We start from the raw sequence: 18707 nt of genomic DNA, 5'->3' as shown, positions 1-18707 counted from the left end.
CACTTAATTGGGCAATCTACGATCAAAAAATAGAGTTTTTCACGTTTTTCAGAACTTTTAATCTGGCAAGGTGACAGAGCAATAAATTCTACCTCTGCCATAGATATGGCTACAGTTATTTGTTTTCTGGACTTCTGACCAATTAAAGTGCCTCCAAACAATAGCACAATCCCAGAATTAGATTTTCTGGTTTTTACATCATTGGCATAATCACTGTCAAATAACATTGTAATTTCAGTTCTTCAGAGACCTGTATTTGAAGACCCAAGTTCACAGTTCCCTTCAAATACCTGAGAACTCTTTTTATACCCATGCAGTGCAATTGCATTGGAGCAGCAGTAAAGTGACTTAAGATGCTTACTGCACAAGCTATGTCGGGTCTGGACCACTGTGACAGATATAACAAGCTCCCTATTTCAGACGGAGATATCTCTTGATCACAGGCTTCACTTTTGTCCTTGCCCAAATTTCATTAGCAGAACACCTGTCAGGTGGTTCCATCACTCTGACCTGCGTGGCATTGACTGCTCTTGTGTTTCAACCCGCTCTTGCTTCATATCCGAGTCATCATCTTCTCCTGACTCCTTTTCTTGCTCTCTTTTAGTTTCTCCTCCCTGAACACTTACACTATCACTAAGTGAGTTACCGTCACTAAGTGGATCATTCCAAAAACTTGCATCAATTCTTTTCCAATTTTGCTCTGCAATGCTAGCAGACCTGGAAATGACTATTCTTTTGCTCCCATCGCTAAATCAATAGCTCTTTTTTTTTTTTTTTTTTTTTTTTATTGCAAAAGTTTTACAATTACATTTTCACCCCTTTTTTCACCCCCCCACCTCCCTCCCCAAACTTCCCATCCACCCTAACCCTCCCTAACCCTCCCCCCCCGGACTTCCCTATTACATACTCATAACTAATAACACTAATATATAAACCTGAACCCATCCCTCCCCCTATATAATTTTTCCTCTTTGTCTCTTTACATAAAAATATTTCTAATACATTATTTTCAAATAAAAGCTATTTGATACTTTCTGGTTTGATATTTGTTCTGAACATATTCTATCCACCTTTTCCATTCCCATTCGTAAGTCTCTTGTGAACAATCTTTTAGATACGCTGAAATCTTCGCCATCTCTGCAAAGCTGGCCATCTTCAAAGTCCATTCCTCGATAGTAGGCAAAGCTTCATTCTTCCAATATTTACCTATCAACAATCTAGCTGCTGTTATCATATACAATATTAGTTTTATTTCACCCCGTGTAAAACCCTTAACTATACCCAATAAAAACAATTGTGGAGAAAATTGAATTTTTTTCTTCAAAACATTCTGCATGACCCACCAAATTTTTATCCAAAAAGCCTTAACTTTCCTACAGGTCCACCAAACATGATAATATGTAGCATCTACACAATCACATCTCCAACATTTTGGCTGAACATTAGGGTACATACATGACAACTTTTTAGGATCTAAATGCCATCTATAAAACATTTTATAAAAATTTTCTCTCAGGTTTTGCGACTGTGTAAATTTAACATTCTGAACCCAAATTTTTTCCCAAGTTTCCAGCATCACTGGTTCTTCAAAATTCTGTGCCCACTTAATCATACAATCTTTAACTAATTCCGTTTCTGAATCTCTTTCTAACAAAACATTATACAGCCTTTTAATATGCATTGGACCTTTCTCTCTTATATGTCTAACCAATTCTTCCTCATGCAACATAATACCAGTTTTTTGGTCCTCTTTCCATCTCATTTGTAATTGATTATATTGTAACCAGGTTAAATTAATCCCTTCGTCCAACAGTGTCTGCAATGTCTTCAGCTGCCATCTGCCCGCATCTGTAAAAAGAACCTCTTTGTATAAAAACCCCCCGAGTGACATTATATTTGTATTCCACAAGGTATGACCAAGATCCAGCCATAGCGGTATTTTATAATCCCATTTGAGTCGGTGCTTCTTCCAAACTCTCATCAAAGAATCTCTGAGTATATGACTTTTAAATACTTTATCAACTTTATCATCATAAAATAAATAAGCATGCCATCCAAATTCAAGATCAAAACTTTCTGCATTCAATATTCCAGCCTTTTTATTTCCAAACCAGTCACTTGTTAAAGTTAAAGCTGCTGCATCATAATATAACTGTAGGTTTGGGAGTTTAAGGCCTCCTCTTTCTGGAACATCTTGCATAATTTTCAATTTCACTCTCGGCTTTTTCTCGTTCCAGACGAACTTATTCACACCAGACTGCCAGACTTTCAGTTGTTTATCACTTTTAAGCACCGGAATCATTTGAAACAAAAACAGAAATCTTGGCAAAATATTCATCTTAACTGCTGCTATTCTTCCAAGTAAAGACAGTTGCAGCTTTTTCCAGGTCTCCATGTCTTTCTGAACCTCTCGCCACAACACCTCGTAATTATTTTGAAACAATTTCATATTTGATTCTGCAACCTGAATTCCAAGATATTTTACCTTAGGTACAATTTCAAAACCTGCCCTCCTTTCAAGCTCATGTTTACGATCTTGTGTCATATTCTTAACTATCATTTTAGTCTTTTTTGAGTTCAGTTTAAAACCTGAAACTCTACCATAGTCTTGTATAATGTCGTTCATCAGGATTATTGATTCCATAGGTTGTGATAGGGTAACAACCAGATCATCTGCAAATGCCTTTATTCTATAATCCTCTTGCCTTATCACTATACCTTTCAAGATTTTTGAGTCCCGTATTGTATTTAGCAAGACTTCCAATGTTAATATAAATAAAAGTGGGGACAACGGACATCCCTGTCTTGTTCCTTTTTCAATTTTAAACTCTGTCGTCAAACTTCCATTAATAATAATCTGTGCTTTTTGCTCTTGATAAATTGCTGAAATCGCCTGTATAAATTGGTCCCCAAAGCCCATCTTTTTTAAAGTCTTTAGTAGAAAGTTCCAATCCACTCTATCAAAGGCTTTCTCCGCATCCAAAAAAACCAGCACTGCAGAAATCTGTTTATTCTTATCAAGATATTCCAATAAGTCTATTACTTGCCTTACATTATCCTTCATATATCTGCCCTCAATAAATCCCGCTTGGTCCTCATGAATCACTTTTTGAATTACTGGCATCAACCTGTTGGCTAATACCTTCGCATAAATTTTATAGTCTGTATTCAAAAGAGATATTGGTCTGTAGTTCTCTGGTTTTTTAGGACCAACTTGTTCCTTTGGTATCAAAGATATATAAGCAGTTGTCCAAGATGGGGGTATTTTACCCCCTTGTTGAATATTACAAAATAAATCTCTAAGTTGTTCCACCATTTCAGCTTGTAAAGTTTTGTAATACACTGCTGTCAAACCATCCGTGCCAGGCGCTTTAGCTGTTTTTAGCTGCTTAATTGCTGCTATTATCTCCTCCACTGTTATAGGGTAATTCATTCTTTCCTTTTGTTGATCAGTAATTTTTGTAATTCTCTTATCCTTTAAATATTTTTCTATAAGTCCATTCTGCACCTCTTCTTTGGCATATAATTTAGTATAATAATCCACAAAAGCTTCTTTAATTAATTTTTGTTGAGAAATTTCTTTCCCTCCAATATCAATACTATCAATAGTCCGTATACTTTGTTTTTTCCTCAGTGTGTAAGCCAACCATCTGCCCGGTTTATTAGCATTGCAAAATGTATTATGCTTTGCGTATTGTAAACTTGTTGCAACTTGTTCCGCCATAAGCATTTGAAATTGGTCTTTCAAAAGTTTTATAGCACTTCTTATTCTTTCATCTGTTGGGTTTTTAATAAGTAACTGTTCCTTATTCTTTATTTCCATTTCCAACTCAGATCTTTTCTTTTGCCGGAACAGTCTGTGTTTAGAATTCATGTAGATAAGTACCCCTCTCATATAAGCTTTACTAGCGTCCCAAACAATTTCAATTGGGGTACCTTTATTCAAATTTATTTCAAAAAATTCTTTCAAATGCTTTTTAAGTTCTATTGTATTTTTTTTGACTTCCGGTTTGCGAGCTTCGGCGACGGCGGTGATTTTTTAAGACCGCCAGCCCCGCCGCCTGTAGAGCCGCCCCGCGAACGAGGAGCGGCTCGAAAACTCCGAAATCTTGAAGATTGCAGGAGCAGAGACAGCAGGGCACAGGTTGAGCCCCTGTAACCCCCCCAGGGATTTGTTTCTGGGGGTGAAAACAGGAGCGGCTCCCTTCCAACCTGCGGAGACTCCGGGCGGCGTGGGACGATTCTGCCTTCAGCAGAACAAGCCGACAGCAGCAAACTCTTAAAGTGAGAGGAACTAATTCTAACAAATAGCGGAAATACCAACTTGAATCCAGAAACCTGAAAATTGCAAGTATTAGTGCTTTATTGACTTTTTAAATCAAGAGAAAGTGAGCGAGTGAAAGTGATTTGGAAAAAATATGGCGTCCAGCGCTTGAGTTAACGAGCTAGTGAAAGTGAACTTGTGAAGCCTCTCTGCTTTGCTACAAAGTTGAAAAGTTGCTACAAAGTTGTCTTACCTAAAGGAAAACATTTCTTTTTGCTAAAATTTGACTTTGCTTTACCTGACTAAATTTGGGGGACTTTTTTAGAAGCTTTTGTGGAAGAGGGAAAGGAAAAAGAACTTCCCTCTCTAGAAAAATTAGCCTACGTGGCACAATGGCTTCAAAGAAGCAGGAAGGGAAGGCATCAGGGGGGGGATCCCCCACACACAAACATCAAACGCAACTTCCCCCTGCTCAACAACTACAAACTCAGAAAAAAGAAATTGATGTGGGAGATTTAAAAGACTTTATTGCTAAAACTTTGGATGAAAAATTTCAAGAATCTCAACAGGAAATAGATCATAAACTTCAAAAATCACATGAGGAATTTTTGCAGGAAATTAATGAAGTTAAAGATATGGTGAAGCAGAATCAAAATATGGTGACCAAAAAAATATCAGAAGTGGCGTCTGGCCTGGCAAATTTTATTGGGAAAGTTGATTTTAAAGTTGAAGAACTCAAATTAGAAGTTAATGTTAGGATGAAAGATAATGACTATAAAATTGAAGAAGTTGATAATAAAATGCAGAGAATTGAAGATGAGATTGTCATGATACAATTTCGGGCGATGGAATTTGCCATACGGCTTCGGGGAATTCGAGAGGAGGAGAGACAGGATTTGAGACAAGTCTGCTCTGAAGCCCTGGCTAAGATCTTACAAGTTAACCCTGATTTGGTATTTCACAAAATAGATAAAATTTACAGAGTCAACTCTTGGGTGGCCAGACAAAGACAATTGCCTAGAGATGTGGTCATATACTTTACTGAGAGAGAAATTAGAAATGAAATCCTCCAAAAATCTTTTCACACCTCTGTAGAAGTGGGGGGCTCACGACTTGTAATTTTTAAAGAATTACCTCCTAAAATGCTGAAAGCTAGAAAAGAGTTTGGCTTTCTTGTTAAGGAACTGAAAGACTTACAGATACCCTTCCGGTGGGATGCACCAGCTGGGATAATTTTTAGATATAAGGGAGAAGGATATCGATTGAATACCGTGGAGAAGGCACAACATTTTTATAGTACTATTCTTAAGGAAAGAACACCATCTCCACGTACATCTACAGTTTTGGAGATTAAGGAGAGTGAAGAGAGGCAGTCGGAGGAACAGCCCAAGCAAGAATTAGAAAATGTGCAAGGTGCAGAAGGAGGTTTTCTGAGTGAGCCCTTGCTGGATTCTTCTCCAATTTTGGATTTGATTCAGCTGACTGAAGTTAAAGATCAACGTATAACTAGAGCTCAATCCAAGCTACTTAAACAAAAGCAACAACAACAACAGGAAAGACAAGACAAGATGGCAGCTAAGAGTACCCCACAAGAGAGTGGAGCTATGGGAAGAGCAAGATCGAAGCTTTTGGATGAACTTCAAATATTTTGCTCTGCGCTCCAGAAACAGGCCGATGACCCTTAAGTGTCTATCTTGGAATGTTAATGGGTTGAATTCAGCACAGAAAAGGAAGAAAATATTTACATATTTGAAACAATTTAATAATGATATAATTTGCTTACAAGAAACACATATTACAACTCAAGATCAGAAATATTTGATAAATTCAAAATTAGGAGTGCATTATATATCTTCAACTTCGCAGAAAAAGAATGGTGTGGTTATTTATGTAAATAAAAAATTAACAGCAAAAATTATAGAAGTAGATCAAGATGGTAGGTTTGTAGCAATTGAATTGCTTACAGCAAATGGTCAAATTCTTTTGATTGGAATTTATGCTCCTAACCAACAACAGGATTGTTTTTACAAGATGTTACATACTAAAATATTGCAATGGGACTATAGATCTATTTTATTTATGGGAGACTGGAATGGAGTAATTGATTCTAAATTAGATAAAAAGAGCTTGGCAAAGTCTAGAATTAGACTACCGCAGACTTTTTTTGATATGAAAGAAGATATGGAACTAAAAGATGTTTGGAGAATACATAATCCGAATGAATTGGATTACACTTTTTTTTCCGATAGACATAGATCCTTTTCTAGGATTGATTTTATTCTGTTGTCAAATGATTTACTTATTAAGACAAAAAGAACAAAGATTTTTCCAAGAACTTTGACTGACCATAGCCCTGTATGGATAGAAATTGAGATGGATAAGGTTGAGAGACGTTCTTGGAGATTAAATGAGAACTTGTTTAGATATGAAAAAAATACGCTAAATCAATAGCTCTTTGAGCCAGGCTCATAGCCTGTAAACCTGAGCTTTCTAGCCTTTGGTTGACCTTTTCTCCTGATTGCTTTTGGAATATGAACCCATGCATTGCTTCCAAAAACCCTTAAGTGTGCCAGAGATGGCTTTCTCCCATATAGAACAGCATATGGAATATCATTAATTGAGGAACTCCACAGCCAATTGATTAAATAATTATCGGTCTCCGAGAACATGGCTTCTCCCCAATATGACCTCCTCAGACCATAATCCTCCAGCAGTGAGTCCTTCATTGTTTGTAACACACCGTTCTGTCTCTCAATCACACCATTCTCAGCTGCTGGGTACAGATTTCTATGACTGTGTTTTATTCCTAACTGTCCCAACCATTGTTGAAAACCTGTTGACATGCATTCTGAACCTCTTTCAGTTTGCAGCTGAAATACCTGTTATTTATACCTTCTTTCTACGAAGCTTACCCATTGCTTAAATTTCTGTAGCACCTGTATTTTACTCTTTAATAAATAGCAGAAACAAAATCTGCTGTACTCATCTACAATGACCAGCACATACTTTGCTCCTCCCAAACTGGCTTGCATTGGCCCCACCAACTCTGCATGTACCAGCTCTAGAACTTTTGTTGTCTGCCTTGTGCTACTCTTGCTTACTGGGAATGCCTTGGACTTTGATGACTACACCCTTTTAAGTTCAACCTTTCTCCAAACTGTTGCCTCTTTTGCAAAACTCTGAAGCTGGCATGGCCAAGCTTTCTGTGCAAGAGATGAACACATGAATCATGTTGTGCTACATTTCCAAATGTTTGGGCGCATTGAACCTTTTCTCCCTGCAACACATAAATATTATCCTGCTTTATGCCCTGTGCACATCCATTCTCATCTCTCTTTAGGAGACACTTCCCATTTACAAATGTGGTCTCAAACCCTTTTTGGTCTAGACTAGAGACACTCAGTAAATTATGCTCCATTTCAGGCACACATAATATGTTGCTCAACTTTTCCTTCAGACATTGAATCACCACACTGCCTTTTCCAATGACTTTAGCCTTCTGGCCATTCGCCAAGGCTACTGCATCTCCTCCAGCTGGATCCCTTCTGAAAAACAATTTAGAATTATTAACAATTGTTTGACTAACCCTCTGTCTATTAACCATTTGTCTCTGCTATTACAATAGCTAACTTTTGCAACAGCAGCCTGCCCATCTGTTGTATCTTTTCTTTGTAAACAGTCTTTCTTCAAATGAGTCTTATCATCACAGATGAGACACCGCTGTACTGTTGCTTTCTTGATAGAAAATCTTTGCTGGACTGTAATCTGGTCTCATCTGTTACTCTGGTCTCTGCAGACATGTCTCTACAGACATGCTGTCTGCTGCTGCTCTCTCTCTGCTCCTTGGGCCTCCACCTCAGGAATTTCTCCTCATGGCTTTTTATAAAATGCTGTTTGTTTTCTTCTGAAATCAAACAGGCTGTAAGAGCTTCCATTCTGAAGTCCTGTTCTGCTTTGCACTCAAAAACAGCTGAAACAAGGTCCCATGTTCCATCAAGACTATTTAACACCAACAGTACCTTCTGAGATTCAGGGATCTGCATGCCACAGTGTACCAACTCAATAAATAAAGTTTGTATATGCAGCAAATGCCTTTCCGCACTCTCTCGTGGTTGCAAATGGGTGCTGTATAATTGTCTCGATAATTGCACAATATTGCATGCTGATGCACTTACTTCTGAATTTCAGACAAACCTCCTTTGCAGTTTTTAAATTAGCTACATTCAGGAATTATTCATCTTCTAAACTTAAGATGATGGAGGCCAGTGCCTTATCGTGCTGCCTTTGATCTGCTGCTGCTAATGGCCCCTGGGGTGATTTACCAACAATATCCCAGAGCTCCTCAACCTTCAGGAAGCATTCCATTTTTGCAGCCCAAATGATATAATTCTTCTGTCCCAGTTGAGGCAGAGAGCTCTCCTTGAATTCAACAGCCATCCTGCAAGCCTTCTCTGCCTTGTTCTTTTTACTTTTTTTACCACAGGCAGTCCTTCGGCTTAATTGCAGTTCAGTCTTACTGTGTCTGGTTGCTCTGGGCCCATAACCTGTTTGAATTTGCAGCAATCCAACTAGCACACCAGTAAACAATTCAGCAGGATTCAATTATATAAGAAACTTCTTTCTATACAATACCATACAGCAGAAACCAGAACCAGAACTCAGTATGCAGAAGTACATACATACGTACATATATATATATATATATATATATATATATATATATATATATATATATATATATATATATATACAGATCAGTGACCTAAGGCATGCCCAGGCTCAGAGCCGTCTGGGTCACTTAGCAGTCCCCATTGGCTGACCTGTTACCATGTCTATTTCAATTCGTGAACCCCTATATACTGACAAATATGTGGAATCGTGGCAAAAGGAAGTTGGACACTTCAGGTTCTGGTGAGCTGTGGCTTGAACTCACTGTACCTGGGACTTCTGTGGCACCTGTGGCAACAGGCTGATGACAGGTGATTTAAAAGATGAAGAGGCTGGAAATAGCCTAAGTCAGTTATGGCATTTATTATTTTTTGTAAGTTTTTTTTATCAGCTGATTTTTGTCCTGTCCGACCACGGGTCATTCCATCAAGGGAAGCTGTGTATCTCACCATATTCTATGCAAATGAAACCCCCAGGGGAGAAGGTTTGTATATCCCATGTTTGGAAGAAAGAACCTGTTTTCCTCCTGGTGGACACAAAACTGGGAACTATAGCAACAGAACAGAAAATGCCTGATAACATCAATATGGAACCAGAGTGGAAATACCAATAGATGTGTGGTGAGTGCTAATAGAACCCTACAGCCACTAGAGCCGCTTTGGGAAGAGTTCTCCACACTACTGAAAATGATGCAACAATGGACTTGGTGACTCTTTTCCTGCTGATCACTACAGATGTTGAACAGACAGATCACAATTTCAGCTACAACAAGATTTACATCGCTGCATTGCCATATAATTGATTGACTAGGCCTAGGACTGATGCTGTATTAGCTTCATGAAACAGTGGGATGGTGGACATTTCGGTATCTGTATGTATGATTTCATTGCTTACGTGTATTTATTGTCAATGTTCCATGTATTTAAAATGGACCTATAGGTAAGCTACACCTTAGAGAAACCCCATCAAGTGAATCTCCAGGGAATACTTGCGGAAGACTGGGTGTCGCAGATTGGGAGGGTAGTAACTTATGGGATAATTGACCTTCTATTTAGCTTCTTTCTAGAAAAGGATTTCTTGATCCATGGCACAGAGGAATAGCATGGAATAGGGTCAATTAGACATCCAATATTACACCAAAGTCACCTATTGACTTTGAAGGCTAATTTTTGTTTTATTCAAATGCCCTCAAACCTTGTTGTAAGTTTGGGCACATTTCTGCCTATGGAGGGCATCCTTTTTTGCTGGGAGTTTTTTTCTAGATGCATCTTATTTCTTAGTCACTAGGATGACTCAGGAAGAACTATACTTCTTGTGTATATCGCAAGTCCCCCCACATAATGATCATTTTTGTTGGACATGCATATTGACATTGGACTTTTAACATCTCTGCTGCATTAAAAAAAAACCAAACAGAACAGCTCCGAAGGATGGTTAATTTTGGACGTTTGGGCCTGCTGCTTATACAGTGCTACCTCATACATGGTACTTGCCTAGTTTGAGGTTGTTCAATTGCCATTGCCCTTCTCCTTATTTCTCCATTGCTTGCATTCTATGCCCATACTATTGTTAATGCCATTAGGATACGACCAAGTGAAGTCTCCTCTGGGTCTTTAATTGTTATTTGGAATCTCATGGCCCTAGATTTTTATGGGCACGTTTAGAAGGTGTTTCTGCACTAAATACTTCTAGTCGTTATATCAATTACCAGAGTTCATTGTTTATAAAAATGTTCAGAAAGTTCACAAAATAGAGTTTTATGTGCTGCTTATTTCAATAGTAACGACAGAAATTACTAATATCTCCTAGTTCTCATACCATCCAAAATCTATTATCTATCCTAGCTCTAATACTAATATCTAATATCTACTATCTAATATCTCCTAGTTCTCATACTATCTAAAATCTATTATCTAATATATCCTAGCTCTAATACTAATATCTATTATCTAATATATCCTAGTTCTAATATTAATATCTACTATCTAATATTGCTTAGTTCTAATACTAACTCATATCTACTTCTAATATTGCCTAATTTTAATAATAATCTAACATCATTTACTTCTAATGCTAACATTAACTATCTAACATCGCTTAGTTCTAAACGATCTAATATCTACGATCAAATATATCCTACTTCTAACGCTAATATCTACTACCTAATATGTCCTAGTCCTAATACTATCTGATATCTATTAGTTCTATGAGCTTGACTGGAATCAAATAATGCAAGCCATCATTTGGTATTTAAAATGCAGTTTGGCCCAAACAATTTTTCCAAACGAAGCCTTTTTTTCCCAGGTGGTATCTTGTGACTGTTTTCTTCACCGGGAGTTGAAGAAGTGTCTTTTTGTCTTTCCTTTGGAAATCTGGCAAATGCGGGCTCATAATTAGTGACAGAATCTTCTATAAAGTTGGTTATTTCACCCTGTTGCCTGTTCCTTGGTCTTCTGCTGCATGTTATTTTGGGGTTGATTAAGGGACCTGTTGAAGGATAAACCTGATGTAAATTTTCACACATATTCCTCACAAAACGAACAATTGCATTGCATTCAGAGTTACGATATTCGTCCCAAAATATTTATAACCCAGTTCCAGAGTTCTGATGCTGTCCCGTTCCCCCCCCCCACTGTCACATGAACCTCTTTATGGCGAATTGTTGTGTTTTGTTGCTTGTAACTAGCTTTTTAAGCCAGTTTCTGGCAAAAGTGGCCATAAAATTCATTGCCTTGCTTCACAACCACAATGTTTCCTTAAAGATCTTTTTAATCTTAATAATCATTTGCTTTACATTGAGACATTCGTTTAATAAACAGCACAAAAAAAGTTTTAAAATCAGGTTGATCATGTGGGTGCCTTGATTTACTACCATCATAACTTATGATGAAAATTCTGAGCTCCATTACAGTCATAATTTGAGGATTGTGTATATTGGATAGGAACAGCATGATAGGAAGATGTTAGATAATCCCTTCAGTGGCAAATGCAAGGGGATTATTTCATACTGCACGGGACAAGGCAATGATAAATCACTCCTGTATTTCATTCATAAATTCAGAGTTGAAGGAAGGGGTTAGAAATACACTCTCCTCACTAATTCAACTCTTCTCCCCTTATCTCTCCCATCTAGAGAGAAGGATGAAAATGATCCTGTTTAATCAGCACTAATGACTACTAATTAAAGAGTTCACAAAATGTAGTATTGCCATTTTTAAAAGAGAAAATAGAGCAAGGATTTGAAATATTTTTTGACATCAATGAATTATATTTTTATTATTATAGTATGAAACAAACTCTGTTCTACCTTTTGGAGAAGAACGTGAATCGGCTTTCTCTGGCTGACCTTTGCGCATCCGGTGTGCATAAATATTTGTAATGCTTATTTCTCTTTCTCTTTCCTAAAGAAATGCATTATTAAATTTATGTTGATAATATAGTTTATTGTATTAATGTATGTTCTTCAGAGATCATATGTTTAGTTAGGAGACACTTTTCAAGTACTATCTGTTCCTAGAAATGTTAGTGTGCAAAAGGCCTAACATACATTAATACATTTATCCAATCTACAGTTTATATAGTTAGAGGCTGAAAGAAAAACCCAGAGAAAAAAATAGGCTTATGTCAAATCAGCATTTAGTGAATAGCATCTTGGATTCCTTCTGTGGTAAGAAAAATATGATTTAAGCATCTAAATACCTTAAGTTTGAGCTTCAGCGACTCGATTTCTACGTGCAAATTTGCTGTCATCGACTGAGCTTCAATAGTCTTCTTTTTCTCAACTGCTAACTGGTGTCTAAAAGAAGCAGTACTCAATGACAGCTGCTTTTCCAAATCCTAAACACATTAGAAATAAACCATCAATAAGATTATTCAAGATTTGCAATCATACAATATTGAATTAGAAATTAGAGGAAGGCAACTGAAATTTTATCAAATGTTTCCAGAAAGATGATAATGCTCACAATCTGTTATGCAGATTAAGGAGAAAAGAAATAGAGATCCAGTTACAATATATACTTTTAATTTCTTTTTATTGGTGGAAGAAATAGCCTTCTCCAATCCTTAAATCAAGGTCAGTATGGTCGAGAAATAGAATAAAAGAACATTAGATTTTATATATTGCAATACTTAGCAAAAGAGTATTATTTATTTAATATACCAACATTACAAGCTATACTGTAAGGGAGGGGGAGATGGTGGAGGAGGAGGAGACAAGACTAACATTTTGTTCATTTCAATTAAAATAAACCATAATATGCTTCATTTTTGCCTTGGTATGATGCCAAGTAAGGTAGGTTTAGCTAATATACAGGTTTAAATGTGCTGGTTGGCTCATGTCATCAGAGATGGACTTTTTCTTCTGATTAGTTAAAGCAAGAGTCATTCTTTCCAAAATCTCAATTTTCTATACAACTGAGCCAAATATGCAAAAATGGAAGGAAGTGTGAAGAGCAAGAAGTTTTGCACCACATCCACTCAAAACATCCAGGTAGTGTTTTGCAACATTCATCTCTGATCGTGTGGTGAAAATAAGATTCATAAGTAATTAGCTTAGCTAGCTTGCCCATACCACTTTTAATACATAATTCCACCTGTCTAACTATAATCTTCTCCTGGTTTTCCTACATTCCTCTTTTCCAATAATGTCTTTTTTATATCTAGAGATTTTAATTTCATTGATTGATTTAAAAAATATCCCATTCTGCTCACAGAGCGATGCTATGCAGTTCTAAGCAATGTATGTTGCATGTTACCTGAGTTTTCTTATCCCTAGCTTCCAATTTTTGGGTAAGTGATCTTAATTTGCGCTGAAGTTCTTCTCTCTCTTCAAGTTTTTTGTCTATGCAAAGTTTCTGTAGTGCCCGCAAGGCATCCGTGGTTTTTAAGAGTTGTGCCTCAACGTTTCTTAGCTTCTGGGAAGCCCTGCGTTCGTCTTCCTGAGATTTCCTGAGAAGTACTCTCAGAGTCTGCACTTCATTGGCCTGCGTGGCCAAAAGATCAGGCAGCTTAATTTCAGCATTTTCATATTTTGTGATTGCTTTTAACTGTTGAGACTGAAGATGCTTCAACATTTTATTTTCTGTAATAAAGGTCTCCAATCTATTCTGCAAAACAGCCATTTGGTTTTTCAGTTCTTTAATTTGATGGTCTCTTGCTGACAAGAGACGGCAAGTCATGTTATTTTTCTCCTGGGCATTGACTATATGGTCAGTAATATATGAGCTCTTTTGCTGAGGTTTCTTTTTAGGCAACATTTTACCTCCTGCATTAAAAGAAATATCAAGATGGCATATAAGATTGAGCAAAGTAAGAATCAGATCATTTTACATAAGCTTCAGAGCCAAATGCTCAAGTATGTATTCACGGCATAGATTCACTTCCTGTTATGTAATATCTTGAGTCAATCTCTGTTACAACTATTGGTTGATTGACCTATTGTGAAAAATCATACCTGAACTCTCATAATATTAGCTTCCGTAAGACATAACTGCTATACTCACATAATATGCTAAGACAGTATTTAGAGAGCTTTAAGATGCATTGACTTCAACTCCTAGAATTCCTCAGCCAAACAGGCCTAAAGCAGGATTGCTAGCCCAGCAGCCTAACTACTATACCAAACTGCCTAGACAGACAGATGGATAGATATACATATGCATGCGTACATACCATATCCAAATAATGATAAAATAATGAATGTAATAGACTGAAAAGAATGGAAGTGTGAGCATTAAAATTTGCCAATTTTTTTTTCTTTTCTTTTCTTTTCTTTTCTTTTCTTTTCTTTCTTTTTCTTTTTTCTTTTTTTTTTTGTTAATACTGGAACCTATTCCCTGGCCCTTGGCTTATTTATTGAAACCATGTGACACCGACATCTGTATGACCATGATAACTGGTGAACTACATCCATCGCTACAAGCCCATTACCTCGATAGAGGAATTACTGACAGGGTGTGGAAAGCAGTACATTAATATAATAATCAACTGCATACAATTTAAACATTTTATCAACATTCAAATGCTTTCCAAAATGATAGTATAGTCTCTACAGTATAGAAGTGTCAGGGTAGCTAAGCAAAAGTGGAGTTATTGGACAACTGCTTGGTTTTTAGGAAAGGCTTAACTGCCATTAGCTTGGCTGAAATCTGCCAACCACAGCGAATGCAGTAGTGTTCAAAGTGAGCAACTGCCTTCTTACCTTTTGTATGGACATCATTTTTCTTTTTCTTTTCTGGTAAATTCCGCTCTTTAGTTTTTGGTGTTTCGGGCAATGGGATGATGTAGCTGCCACTCTCTTCACTTATGGAGGTTTCAGAGGCATCCGAGTGAAAATCTTCATGATAGTAGTTTAGAGACGTTCCACAGATGTTCTCTTCTGAACAAATGCTGTTCTTGCTGCCATTGACAGCTGTTCTTGAAGCATTATCATGAAAGTCATTAGAGTAGGTAAACTGAGCACTTCCAGACTTGCTGGAATGTTTGCTACAGCTACTGTCTTGACTGTTGGTGCTCTTACTAAGCCTACCTGGAGAATCGTTTGAGCTTCCTCTTTTTCTGCATTGCCGAGACGTTTTATCCTCTTGGACAATATGATGAAGGGCTGTATGATCAGAAGCCATCATTCCACCAATGGCAGGGAAGTCTATCAATTATACTTTATTTCCGAAAGGAAATGGCACTCTAGTCAGAAAAAGAAACAATGTATGATGTAAACATTTACTTAAGCCTTCATCCAATACATTTAAAAGTTGTTTGCTCTGATTCTGTACCAAAAAGATCACCACAATTTTGGTTCCTAGCATTATATTATTCACCTCTTGAAGAACTGATGTGTTGATTAATTAATATGCTACTTTCTTAGCATTCTCATTCACAGACTGCAATGCCTCCAGAGCCCTGGAGAAAAGGGAAGAAAACTAATTGAGGCAGAGATTGTGCAGTTAGGGCTCAGTTACCATTGATGAGAAATGAACTATAAAAACAGTACATAATGGAAGTTGGCAACACAATTCAACTTGGAAGGGAAAAGTAGCTGCTTCATTTTCCGGGCCCACATAGAGGAGCTCTTCCACCAGGCCTTTATCTTCCACCTGTTTTTGCTTCCCCTTAATTGTTGCTATCTTTGCTTACCCACAACCCGAATCAAGCACTCCTCGACTGCCCAGAGAACAGAAGTCGAAGCTCCCGCCAAGCGCCCAGGGTTTAAACTTCCTCCCCACTGTTACATATTAAGTTAAGTTGATTGGAGTATTGGGATTGGGTGTTGTAAGCACAACGTTCATTGGTTAACAACTGACAGCCGGCTGTATATAAAGAGCTGTCAAGCGCGGGTTCCTGCTCTCTCTGTCATGTTTGTATTAATAAAGGTTCAGTTAGTTTAAACTCCGTCTCCGTCCTGTCAGCCGGCACTGAGAACAAAACAGTGGCGACGAGGATGGGATATAGGAAGTATAACCTCCAGAATTAATCGGAATCGGGTTACAGTGCCGAAGAAAAAAAAAATTGAGTAAGGGCGATAGCGGAGCAGTGAGGAGAGATGGCGTCGCCTCAGAATTTCGCTCCATTCAACGCTACTGTGGAGTCGTGGGAAGCGTTTGTTACTCGGTTCGATTGTTTTTTGATCGCTAACGACTACCGTGAGTTGTCAAGTGAGAGAAAACGGGCGTACTTCCTAAGTCTGTGTGGGCCAGAAATGTTTGAAACAGCGATGACGTTAATGGCCCCGTTGTCTGTACACGCTGGCACCTGGGAGGACTTCCTGAATAAGTTAAAAAATCATTATGCTCCCGCGCCGTCCCGTATAGCTCGCCGGCAGCATTTCTACCACCGAGACCAGGCTGAGGGCGAGTCAATAAGCCAATATGTGGCGGCACTTAGAAAAGCAGCGAGGCACTGTCAATTTACCAATTTAGATGATTATTTACTAGACAGACTAGTCAGCGGAGTGAGGGACGAGAACCTAAAGCGTCGGTTAATAGCCAAGCCTGACTTATCTTTCCAGGATGCCCTAGATGAAGCGTGTGCTGCTGAATTAGCCGTTCTATCACTGGCTGATTTACCTAGGGGGCAGTGCTCAAATAAGGCAACAGGCGAGCAAATTCATCAAAACGTGACTGAGTTCAGTGATGAAGACATCCCTGGGATAGAGAGTAACGTCGCTCGCATCAAGACTTCTCCGCGGCCCGGGAGACAAGATACACTAGCACAGGGGAGATGCCGGAGTTGCGGAGGGGGTCATCAGCGAGTCAATTGCCGTTTTAAAGAGGCAACGTGCTATCGATGTGGGCGCCGTGGCCACATCGCGCGAATATGTCAGTCCCCGACGCTGAAGGAGAAAACTCCGCCCCCTCAAGAACAATATCGTGGTCCGCGCAGACAGGAGGCGGGAAGGAACCCGAGAGCGAATTGGGGGCGTGAGTCTGCAGGAGTAAATGGGGTGTATCAAACGCAGCGAAAGACCGCATCACCAAATAGGCAACCGAAAATTACTGTGGGACTCGCCATCGAGGGACGACAGTGTGAGATGGAGGTGGACACAGGGTCAGCACACTCCCTCATTGCTTGGAGTACAATTAAGCGATTAGTGCCCCACATCTCTCGGCGTAGTTTGGACCCTTGTAACCTGCAACTCCGTGATTATCAAGGGAACCCCATCAGAGTGCTGGGATGTGGGCTGTTCAGAATAAAATTTAAGACATTTTCAGGATGCCTGCCGCTAATTATAGTTGAGGCTCCATTACCAAGCTTATTGGGCTTAAATTGGTTCCAGGCATTGGGAATTACTATTCAGGGGGTACACGCCATCCAGTCCTCCGAATTGGAATTGCTAATTAAAGAATTTCCTGATGTCTTTGATGGAAGGTTAGGTTGTTATAATGGGCCCCCAGTATCCTTCAGCCTAGATCCTGGCGTGACCCCGAGACGATTGAAACCACGCCGGGTGCCCTTTGCACTGAGGGCACGAGTGGATGCGGAACTGGATAAACTGATTTCTCAAGGGGTGTTAGAGCCAGTTGAATTCGCACGCTGGGAAACCCCTATTGTAACTCCTATTAAGGCGGATGGATCGGTCCGTATTTGCGCTGACTACCGGGCTACGCTGAATAAGGCCCTATTAGGTAATGCTTACCCCGTTCCTGTCGTTCAGCATCTGCTACATTCATTGGGGCAAGGGTCGATATTTGCAAAGCTGGACCTGGCCCAAGCCTACCAGCAACTTAAAGTGGATGACCTGACGGCGGAGGCACAGACAATAGTGACCCATAGGGGGGCATTCCGATGTCGCCGGTTGCAGTTCGGGGTCAGTGTTGCCCCGGGGATCTTCCAGAGCATGATGGAACGTTTGCTGCATGGACTCCCCGGGGTTATTCCTTATTTTGATGACGTTCTCGTCTCAGCTTCTTCGACTTCACAGCTATTGGAGCGGACGCGGCAGGTTCTTCGGAAGCTAGCTGCTGCAGGTCTGAAGGTTAACAAGACCAAATGCCAAGTCGCGGTGCGCCAGGTGGAATTCCTAGGATTCCTGGTGGATAGTTCGGGAATCCATCCGACGGCAGCTAAAACATCGGCCATTATGGACGCTCCTCCTCCTAAGTGTAAGGCTGATCTCCAATCTTTCCTGGGACTACTTAACTTTTATGCTGTTTTTATTCCGCATAAGGCGTCTGTTGCTGAGCCCCTTCACCGGCTGTTAAACCGTGACGTTCGTTGGCATTGGGGTGCTCGAGAGGCTAAAGCATTTTTGGCTGTCAAACATCTCCTGACCTCCAAC

At 39.1% G+C, this 18707-nt stretch overlaps 1 protein-coding gene across 1 annotated transcript; it reads right to left on the bottom strand.

Annotated features, from left to right (window-relative positions):
* Positions 1-11171: 11171 nt before the first annotated feature.
* LOC139316770 (lebercilin-like protein) lies at positions 11172-15555 on the bottom strand. Its single transcript, XM_070943618.1, has 5 exons — positions 15135-15555; positions 13690-14198; positions 12632-12769; positions 12240-12333; positions 11172-11419 (listed from the first exon to the last, which is right to left on the bottom strand). Exons 1-5 carry the CDS (start codon positions 15553-15555, stop codon positions 11172-11174), a joined length of 1410 nt encoding a protein of 469 aa, XP_070799719.1.
* Between the last annotated feature and the right edge of the window lie 3152 nt (positions 15556-18707).

This window comes from Pituophis catenifer, unplaced genomic scaffold (assembly GCF_029215685.1).
Source record: "Pituophis catenifer annectens isolate HBS135680 unplaced genomic scaffold, rPitCat1.0.hap2 SCAF_4, whole genome shotgun sequence".
In the NCBI taxonomy this organism is placed as follows: Eukaryota; Metazoa; Chordata; class Lepidosauria; order Squamata; family Colubridae; genus Pituophis; species Pituophis catenifer.
This window is presented reverse-complemented; position numbering and strand designations above follow the sequence as displayed.